This window comes from Centruroides vittatus, unplaced genomic scaffold (assembly GCF_030686945.1).
Source record: "Centruroides vittatus isolate TY-2023 unplaced genomic scaffold, ASM3068694v2 contig_564, whole genome shotgun sequence".
Lineage (NCBI taxonomy): Eukaryota > Metazoa > Arthropoda > Arachnida > Scorpiones > Buthidae > Centruroides > Centruroides vittatus.
In genome coordinates, this window is record NW_027122335.1 from 1,676,931 (window position 1) to 1,688,054 (window position 11,124).

Below are 11,124 nucleotides of genomic sequence, written 5' to 3' on the forward strand. Positions count from 1 at the left end.
CATTCAAAATTTTGGTGGCGCCATCAGTTATATTTTTAATTATTATAAAATGGCAAATAGCTTAATTTTTTGAGAGTAGGGATGCTAGTAACGAGTAAAGTCATTAAGTCTGACACTACTCGAGATACCACACACGACCCCTTTATCTCCCCACCTCTTCGACCCTTAACTACCAAAATTTAATAGCATCAATCTCCTAATAAGCAAACCTCCCTGCAAAATTTCAGAAATTTTCTACAGAAAAGCACAGGTGTTATTAAGCTTTAAAGAGAGTGAACAAAATCGTGCCCCCCCACACACACACTAACATCCATACACACGGGGAAAAAACCAGTTTTTTTTTTTAATTTCTCGACGTTTCAAGGTGTTCTAAATGTAAAAATCTTGGTGGTCATTTTTTGACGATGGTCATACTTTCTCATATACAGGGTGTATCAGTACAGCGGTTAAACTTACGGGAGAGATAGAGTACACACCTAGACGATGGGAAATCACATAGCACATCTATCGCATACACCAGCCGAAGACGTCCCAGCATTTTTGCTGTACTAAGAATAATAAACATGTTTTCTCACCCTGTTCGTGTCCTTCCTTTTTTGTGTTTTGTGTCGTCACTACCGCGCCAGGAAAGCGTTTCCGACCATGCATTGCTATGTGATTTCCCACCGTCTAGGTGTACTCTATCTCTCCTGAAAGTTTGTAACCGCTGTGCTGATACACCCTGTATAACAGCCTGGAAAGTAATAACCGGATAACATCAAGTGTTGGATTAAATTCTTTTGTGTTTATTAACAAATTATTCATTCAATTAATTCTTTTATTATTATATTTTTGATCCAAAATAATTTTTCTGCAAGTCCGAAAAGTTAAGTTCTGCCTCCGTTTAACTTCATATAATATTCGTGCGACATACTAGAGCCGGTATGAAGATAAAGAGGTTTGCCTTCGGGCGACGTCGAATTCAAGAGTGAAGCCGGGCACACTCCGGATGCTGGGCAGCGGAATTCCTCTTGGTATACCGAAGTATCTTGCATGGGTCCCACATTTATTTTTAATAACGGTTTAGGTTTCATGGTTGTCGAAGGAGGAACGAACTGACCGCGAAACTGACTTGTGTAAGTAGATTCGGTCAGCATTTTTCCTTCGGGAAGCCGATACGCATCTAGTTTAACGATGGGTCTTCTAGGCCCCACTTCCCACTTTCTGAAATCGTGCGAGTGACACGTCTCGGACTCCATAACTTTGCCGTCTCCAAATTTTAAAGCTTGCACCTACGAAGGAAAATAAATAATTATAAATTGCGTCGATAACGTTACAATTATCGGAATTAACGTATAAATCGAATTAACACTTACAGGTTTTCTGGATGGTAATTGCCGAAAGTGAGGATGTTTTCTATAACTGTAGACATAAGTTGTAACATCGTGCATTTTTATAGAAGGCATTTCGTACGGCTTCTTAATCGTCCACGGCGGAATTTCTCTTTCCTGCACTTTCCAAGGTTTATAATCCGTTTTGTGGAAGGTATCGCTTTCCAGTGGATTATCGGGCGGATTATACCGTACTACGGGTCGAAAGTCCTTTCTTTGAACTATTTTTGGTGGTGGACGATAATCCCTCTGATACAGGGTCGAATCTTTTAGAGGAGGAAGTTCTGGGCGCACTATTTGTGGTTTGCATAACTTTCGAAAACAAATAGGCTTTCTTGTAAAATCCATTTTATGCGTTGTATCCATAAAATATATTCCTTCCGTACATAATGTAGATTGTCTCCCTTTCCCCTTGACCGGAACTATTCCTCTATATTCTCGATAATCGTCCTGTAAATTCGAGAAATTCGATTCTTATAAGTTATCCATAGACTAAGCAGTATTTAAAAACAGTTTAAGAATCGTACTTGGCACGTGGTTAGAGCCTGGAAAGGTCGATTTGCGGGAAGAGATTGATGAACCGGCTTTTGTAGAACACCTCGACAACCCCGAGCAGTATTTTCGTCCCAAGTTCTAAAAGATTGTTTGTGCAACGTTAAATCATCTAACGGAACGGATGGCGGTTTATATTTCGATTTAGGTTTACACGAATTTGGAACGGCAATTATCTGCGAAATAATAGATATTAGTATTTTGTCAATGCATTATTGTTATCGCCGTGTATTTTATTATTAGTTTTGTTGCCTTGAAATCGCAATAATCTTTCAAGTATGTCGATTCATCGAACATTTTTACGGTCGGAGGATGATAAGAGGTAGCTGGACGTTGCCTTACTGGTTCGCACTACAATTGTACAGTACATATATAAATAAATATCTGAAAATTGTAAATATTAAAAAGAAATCATAAAAATGACCTTATGTGCCCGATAGGCTTCGGCATTTGTAGTTAACGTTTCCATTTTCGCATCGCATTTTTTAGCTGTTATGGCGGGTTTAATGGCGCTTCTGGGAGGAACGTTAAATTTTCTGTATTTCTAGAAATTCATTTTGCATCTATAAAATCTCTCCTTAACATTTAAAAATAAATAAACAAATCGAAATATAAATCAAACTGTACCTCCGTATATTCAGAATTTGGTAATTTAGTATCGCAAGAGGTAATCGGCCGAATATTTTTTCTGGGTTTTTTGGGGCAACGATGGCGCCTGAAAATGAATATTTAGATACTACGTTAAAAACGTTTTTAAAAATTCGTGTTAATCCTTTAAGACCTACCCGCAAATACATATTTCGCTAATGCACTGATCAACTTTCATTTTTATCGGATTTATTTCGAAATGATTGTTACGATACTGTTTGTTACGATCGAATTGTGGAATCGACGTTATAAAATATCGTAAAATATTTTATAACGTCGATTCCACAATTCGATTCGTCGATTCCACACAGACTCGCTATTTTGTTGATACTGTTTTGTTTTAGTGTGAAACCTGTCTTAACGGACGTCTCCTGACTGGAATTTATTATGATTTTCTATTTCGTATTATAATTATAAGTTTTCAGCGGGCCAGTGTTTTTCCTTTCGCCAAACGTATTGTGGTAAATGCTGATTTAGATATTGTAATACAACAGCTACCGTGAGAAACTAAATTCAATCCACATTTCAGTAAGAACATTTATTTATTGTTCTAAAAACTGAAAAAATAGAAATAATTTTCTTACATCTGAAAGCTGGCTTTTAGGTAAACATCTAACTTTCTGGGCACTAGTGATATAAAATCCAGCCCAAAATTTATAAATTGTATAGGCTATAAAAATCTGAGATTTCTAGCAACCTTGTTCAAACAGAATGTAGAAAATTCCAGAAATATCACACAGTTTTCTACTGTACTCAGTTTCTCTTCTGTTTGTCACATATACAAGTGTATTCTATAGTTTTGTTTGTTTTTGTTCATTACTGAGAGCTCTGCAGCCGTAAATTATGGTTCACACAGAGAACTGTCTCTAAGAGAAAAAGCTGAGGTTATCAAGTTTCTTGAATCCATTTAGTCAGCAAAAAGCATAGCAACATTCGGAAGAAATAAAATACCTGTTAACAACATTCATAAATACAAGGCAGAACACCTTGAACGTTACTAAGACAATGAAAATGGAAACCGTTTCAGAAACTTAAGAGAGACGGCAAATTTTGAGATAAATGCTGATGTTCTGAAACGGTTTCGGCCAATGAAGACACGAATGCTCGTGTGTCTGGCTCAAGTAGCATTCACGTTTGCAGAGAAGCTTCATATTTAAAACTTCAATGCATCACATGGCATGTTTGAATCATTTAAGCAAACACGTGCCATTTCAGAGAAGTGTGAGGTTTGCCGAACGACTGCGTTAGTCAGAATGTCGCGCGGTCACGATCCACGCGTGGGAGTGAAAGAAACTCTCGGAAACAGGCTTTCATTCGTAACCCGTTTATATAACAAAAGGTGCTTACAACTACGATACACTTTTATTAGCGGCGGCGTTCGAGTCTTCTGGGCCCCCTCTCGGAATCGAAGGTCCACAAGAAAAGTTCTCCGATGTTTTCGCAGGAGTATGATGGCCTCGGGGCGCACTGTTTAGTTTCTCGAGGAAAAGTTTCGGAAGCAGGGACGATTCAGATAACAGGTGACAAATCCAAGGGAGCGGGTGACCTTCCAAAAGAGATGTAATCCAACTGCCGAAGATCACGGAAAAACCCCGTCGTAAAATCGCGAGACAAAGCTCCAAGAGCCAAGAACCGAGAGAACTAATAACCGAGAACGTCACATCCTTTTTTCTCAGAGTTTTTTATAACTTTCTTTTGAGTCCCAGATCGAACATTCCGATAGGTCGATGTCGACTTGCCTCCGTCTTCCAATTGGTCCCCCCCTTCGTTACGCATTGTAACGAGATCGGAACCCAGGTCGTTGGATGAGTCAACGTCGACGGACAATTCGATTCCTATCGAAGACGTTCGATCCAAGTACTCAAATTCATCTATTGTTTCAACCTGAGAAGTCCGACTTTCTCGGAAATTTCTACAGACATGTCCTTTTATGGACATGTAATATTCATTTTTCGTTTTTACTATTTTGTTCTTGTTTGATGGTTTCTTTTTACAATGTTAATTTATAATAACAACAATTATTATTATTTGCTTCTATACAAAAATTAGAAAAAATTTTCTTATTTGCACAAATAGTAGGCCCACTTCCGAAGCTTCACAGAAGGTACTGTACTGCGTGGAGAATCAAATGATGTAGATGACATAACAGTGGAAAACAGTGGCTATGCCTTTCGGTGCGGCATGGCTCACTCAACTAACTATATGAAACCACAGCTGTCAATATTAATATAAATATATTCATAAAACCTACAAAACAATGTGTCGTTGGTAGGGATTGCAATCCAGCAGTGTTTTCAATCCAACTGGATTTTTGCTGGACCAACATCATTCCAGCTGGATCCAGCGCAGATGTATTTTTGGTGCAATAAAGTGTTATCTATCTATCTATCCAGCAATTTATGTTTTTTTAAAGAAAATAAAACATTTTTAAAAAATACTTAAGAAACTTTTATTATTTAGACTGGTCACTATAAATCAGTAAAACTTCTTACACATTTAGGTAGTAAACTTAACTTTGGTTCGGTTTAACACTTGAGATAGAGATAATTAACTTTAAATGTTTAGTTAGATTATAATTATAATGTAATCTTTAAGTTAAATAATAGCAAAGATAATTCTACTAATTAATTTATATTAATATATTATAATAATGTACGGACGGATAATCAATGGCTAAGTGGCTATCAGTCTTACCAGTTTTCTTATATAGGCTCTACATATCAGTTTGTTGTTATTTATAACTAATTTAATTATTCGTGTTAGTAAAGTAGTGAGTAAGTAATTAGTAGTAGTCTAGTAGTTAGCTATTATTATCACAATCATGAATCACATACATTTATATCATCATATATCTAAGATGCTGATACTCATTAATTTAATTAACTATTTAACTAACTAGGTAGTCTCAGTTTCTCACTAATTTTCACAATAAAATTGCCTATGCCTAGCCCACTAACCACTTATAGAATAAAAGTTAAAAATTCTAACTTAATAGAATTAGAGTAGAAGTTATAAAACATTAGTCTTGTCTTGAATAAAGTATTTTAAAGGATTAAATAAAATTAAATCAATCACTTTTGTTATTTTTTTGACTTTTCTGGAAGTAGGATCTCAAGAAACAAATGGTATTGATGGTGTTGTCTCCCAACCTACTTCTTAATGAACTGTATATATATCCCGCTGCGGAGAAGGCCCTTTCTGCCTCTACGTTAGTTGGTTTCAGGATCATCAAATAATCATAAATCGTTCCGTCACGTGATTCATTGACGTCACAACTGACCGTAAATTAGAATTATGCACCAGGACTAGGAGAGGAGTTACTTATTTTATTTAGAGCGAAGACACTTTATTTAGCGAGAGCGGAAAGTCAACTAGCAATTACATCAGCAGAGGCAAAAGGGCGGACAGTGAGGTATAGAGAGGGGTGTAGCACGTGCCGCATTGAACGGCAACGTCACTCTCGCCGCCGAGCGATAGCGCACGTAGCAAAGCGGCAACGTTGACAACGTAGACTTTTGCGCCATTATTTAGAAAGTTAATTGAGTATTGCGGATCCGCAGCGCTGGATCCAGCAGGCCGAAGATTGCGTTGGATCCAGCTGGATTGCTGGATGAGGGATCCAGCAATTGCAATCCCTAGTCGTTGGGTTTGTTTGTTATATGTACCCTCCACATAGCGACTCTCCATTTATCTCGGTCCCAAGGGTGGTCACCTTAAGCAGTATTATTCTATTACGTTTGTATTTTCGTATAAAATTTCAAATTTCTGCAAAGATTCTGTAGACTAAGGAGTTTATTAAACATTAATCAAATACCTCGTCATAAATATGCTCTTTCCAAAATCACAAATAGAAATTCATTAAAAATAAATTATAAAAAAATTAGCTTATTACTTTAAATCAGGGGTGTCAAACTCAAACTCCCAAGTGCCAATTTTTTGTCTCGAGTATGACAGCGGGCCAGATTAAAAATAAAATGCAAATGTATTACTAAGTATAAATAAGTATATAAAAAATGATTTTATTAAAGAAAAAAAAATAATAATTTTTTTAAGTAGAGACGTATTAAACCAAAATATTATTGAGGATCCAGAAATCTGACTTCTACGCTTCATTATCTCCTCGATGTTTGGTATAAACGATGTCGTATTGATTTTCAAAATGGACTGAAGACGTTCATCTGTAAGTCTTGAACGGTATTTAGATTTATTAATCTTCATTGTTGAAAACAACTGTTCGCACACACATACACTCCAAACATGCATAAAATGTGGGCAGCATGGTTCCTTAAGTCGGAATAGCTATTTTGATTTTTGAAGTATTTTGTATAAAATGCCAAAATGTCAACTTCATTGAACTTGCTTTTTAAGGCATACATGCCGATTTCACGAATGCTAGGGAAATGGTCAAGTTTTTGTTCTCACAGCTGCGATTCCCACAACTTTAATTTTATTTTGAAAGCTTGAACACTTGAGTACAGTTGCGTAACGATTACACTTTTTCCTTGAAGTTTAACGTTCAAATTATTCAAGTGTTTCGTCATATCTACTAAAAACGCGAAGTCAAGCCACTATTCATCACTGTGTTCCATCGGTTTGCCCTTTTGAGCCATAAACGTAACATGTTTACTCAATTCGAAAAATCGTTTAAGCATTACCCACGACTAAGCCACCGTACTTCTGCAAAGTAGGGAATATCTAAACATTTTTCATCAAGATCGTTTAAAAATTGTGTGAATTGGCGGTGATTTAGTCCTCTACTTTTAATAAAATTAACTGTTTTAATTATGAGATTCATTACACGATCCATTTTCAGCACTTTAGAGGCCAAGACTTCTTGATGTACTGTACAATACAGTGAATTCCAACGAATTTGGGTCGTTTACCTTTAATTTCATTTAAAATTTTGTTCCGTATTTTTGTAACACCACCAGCATTTTTACTGATCGTGGATGGTGACCCATCTGTGGTAATACTGCAGAATTTACTCCAATCTAAGTCATAATTTGGTACTAATTGCTCAATTGCTGAGTAAATATCTTGAGCTGTGGTAGTACTCTTCAATAGTATGCACCGCAGCAACTCTTCTGTGATGTTGTTACTGTGAAAAACCGAAATCCTGCGAAAGTCAACATTCTCCGGTGAATGTCGGCATTCACACAGTCGTTTCGTGCATGTACAAAATATTTTCTAAATATCATTATTTCTCACTTACACGGACATTCAGCATGCACTGATGTGAACGTTGAATAAAAATATTGTTCTTAACATTTAGTCGTAGAACAATTTTTTTTTTTTTTTTTTGCAATTACAGCATGTATAGCCTTCCCTTCCATTTCTCGAATTAGTTGCAGCTGCTTGTCTGAAGTACATTTTTTACATAACGTAACATAACCGAACCTAAAACAAACCTAAACCTATACTAACATGACGTAACATTAATAATATCACGAAATATTTGGTCTTTCACCAATGGGCTGTCGTATGTGTCGACATTCACCGGAGAATCTCGACATTCTGTAATTTTGGTCTTTCACAGTAACAATGTTACAATCTTCATTAATTCTACGAATAAATACAGCAAGCTGCGATGTATCTCTGATATCTGTACTTTCACCGGGTGCTAAGGAATATCACATCAATACTTTAATTTTATGTTTAAGTTGAAAGTCCAAATTTTCTGCCAATTCATTTACTCTGGAAGCAATTGTATTTCTAGTCAGGGGTATTCTTGAATGACTTGTTTCTGTGATGGGAATGAAATGTCGGCCACGTCTAGCATACATTTTTTTTTAAAATTTGCCGTCACTAAAAGCTTTTGATTTTTTTGCAATCTTTCGTGCGATCGAATAACTAGCTTTCAATGCATTCTCACTGTCAGTTTTTGATTTTTTTAAAAATGATTGCTGGCCCATAAGTTTAGTTTTCAAAGATGCCAGTTTTTCTTGCCTAATTTCGTTGGTAAATAACTCAAACTTGTCTTTATGATTCGTTTCATAGTGTCTTTTCACATTAAAATTCTTTACAAACGGCAATAATCTTATTGCAAATCAAACAAAGTGGTTTACCATTCCATTCAATAAAAAAATACAAAATTTCCACTTTGGCTGGAAAAATCGGCACTCACTATCAACTTTTCTTTTTACTGACATTATTTATTGAAAATTTTTTACCATTGCAGTTTATCTGACCGAACTCGCTCACCAATAAGAAAACGCAACAAAGTCTCTAATTACGGAAGTGTCTTGAATACTGAACAACCTTGCCAAATTTTAGCTTTTGTGGACAAAAATTTTCTAAAAAGTAGCCCAAAGTATCCAAATCAAAAAATTCATTTTTAATAACCCAAGATTTGACAAATGGCCCGCGGGCCGTATCTTTGACATCCCTGCTATAAACAGCAACTAAGTGGGCTACTCAAAGCCAGCATAGTTGCATGGGCTAAACTTAAATTACGAATAATTAAAAAAAGACACGTAAAACTTACAAAAACGATAAACGGGATGTTTCAGATCCACTTGCGTCTTCAGGGATCGCTTCCTATTACGCTTCTCACAAATACTACAGGAAGGCAAAAGACCAATTTTCGCGGAAAATTTCACATTCGAAGAAATCCTCTTGTTCGAGCCAAATTCCTTTTATTCAACACGAAACGGAACAACGAGGTCTACAGTCGTGCAAATACGCCATAACCGTAATTTACTTCGGAAAAAATCACGAATAAAAAACTTCAAACTCGCACCTACAAGATCCACGTGAAAATGAAATAAAACGCATTCAAATTATACCGCCACACATGCGCAGTAACCGACTCCGTATAATTGAGTGTTTATATGCAAATTTAAACAAGCTTCTCGACGCAGTAACGATATTGGCTGAAACCGACCGTAGCGCCTCTAGCGAAATATATCGAGCGACGAAAAGCTACCACGTGTTAACACAAAAAACTAGGAAAGAAGCTATGTTTCGTTTTATTGAAATCAAAATTTGTGCTATAATAGCGCGGTTGAGGCCAAATTTTAAACGAGAAAACGTATACGTCGGACGTTCAGCGCCGCATTCCTGTAAGCCTAGAAGTTTGACAATGGTGTCTGGAAAGTCAGTGTAAACGCCATTGTCAAAATTCTAGGCTTACAGGAAGGCGCTGAACGTCCGACGTACAGTACACGTTTTCGCGTTTAAAACTTCGGCCTCAACCTTTAATAATCCACATTTAAACTTTTAAAAAATTATACCTCAATTATATACGAACGAACAATATTTTTTTTTTTTTTTTACTATTTCCACACTTTTTACTTAAATTATTTTAATGTAATTTGAAAGAAACGAGATGATAAAAATCGTCGCGTGTTCGGAATGTGATCTCCAGAGTATATAAAAACAAAAATCTGTACGTTCCTTTAAGTTCGTGGTCTGAACTCTCCAATAAAATCGCTGCAAATGTTGCAAAACTCGGAAAAACGCTTGAAATAAATCACTTTTAATCGCAACCAGAAAATTCGAACTGAAAATTCAACCGCTCGCAAAAAATTGTCAGAGTTTTATTGTCGCGTCACCACGAAATTTAATGTAAAACGTTTGGATTTTTCACCGAATTTCGTCATTCTCTGTCGCTGAAGAGACTGTATATGCAAGGAATGATCCGCGTTAATCCGTCATGTTAACAGTAATATATATTCAAAAGTATAATATTCTCGTGTTTTGTGTCCGTATAAAGATGAATAAAAATTTCGATTTTATGACACAAACAAAAAAAAAAAAATATTGGGATGAAGTGGAAAATTCAACCAAGGAAGATGCTGCACAATAGGAAGTCAGAGAGATAAGCTCTGAGTGTCCTTGTAACACGAATTTTTATTCGGTTTGGGTCCCTGATCAACCACTTCGATTGGTTATTTTTCTTCATCTCCACTTTTTAAATGGCCATCACTCGTTACTAAATGTAAATGTAACGAGATCGGAACTCAGATCGTGGGATGAGTCAAAATCGACTGCCAATTCGATCCCAATCGGAGATAGTTGATCTTAAGACTTACATTGTCTATTGTTTACATTTGAAAACAACTCTCTCTTTTTAATAGAAATCGAATATGTCCTTTTATGGTCATAAAATTTTCTTTCTCTTAATATTAACTCCATGTTCTTGTCGACGGTGAATCCATTCTCTGTCGGGTCCCCGCTTACTTATTAAATTTCTGCCAAGTAGGCAACAAATGGAAGCAGCCTAAGCTAACATCGGCAAATCGTTCTCGGAAGTCGTCGCCATTTTACAAAACAAACTACCGAGCAATAGTTCGTAGAGTGGTAGACGAAGTGCTCGTTCGTTCTTAGACCTACAACACGAGCGGCAAATTTACCCGATAGTCGAAGCAAACTAGAAAGGTGACCATAAAATTTGCCTCTGACATCACACCAATCAATTTCTGAAATCAGGCAAACGTAACGAGAAAACTAACGTTTATTCCAGTTACCGAGTTATACAGTGAAATACAGAAACTATATGACCATGCCAAGCGATGTATTTGAACGCTAAACAACAAAGAAATTATTAATTTCA

At 36.3% G+C, this 11,124-nt stretch overlaps 1 protein-coding gene across 1 annotated transcript; it reads right to left on the reverse strand.

Annotated features, from left to right (window-relative positions):
• Positions 1–769: 769 nt before the first annotated feature.
• Positions 770–2,781, reverse strand: LOC136978924 (stabilizer of axonemal microtubules 2). The gene is made up of 7 exons (XM_067274762.1): positions 2,708–2,781; positions 2,550–2,637; positions 2,347–2,466; positions 2,175–2,273; positions 1,898–2,098; positions 1,356–1,820; positions 770–1,271 (listed from the first exon to the last, which is right to left on the reverse strand). The coding sequence occupies exons 1-7, from the start codon at positions 2,746–2,748 to the stop codon at positions 867–869; spliced, it is 1,419 nt and encodes a 472-aa protein (XP_067130863.1). The 5' UTR covers positions 2,749–2,781; the 3' UTR covers positions 770–866.
• Between the last annotated feature and the right edge of the window lie 8,343 nt (positions 2,782–11,124).

Coding starts and splice junctions, on each gene's coding strand:
- LOC136978924 (XM_067274762.1), bottom strand. CDS start 2,748: ATGAAAGTTGATCAGTGCATTAGCGAAATATGTATTTGCGG. Junction 2,467..2,549: donor CAAATTCTGAATATACGGAG/GTACAGTTTGAT, acceptor ATGAATTTCTAG/AAATACAGAAAATTTAACGT. Junction 1,272..1,355: donor AATTACCATCCAGAAAACCT/GTAAGTGTTAAT, acceptor TTTCCTTCGTAG/GTGCAAGCTTTAAAATTTGG.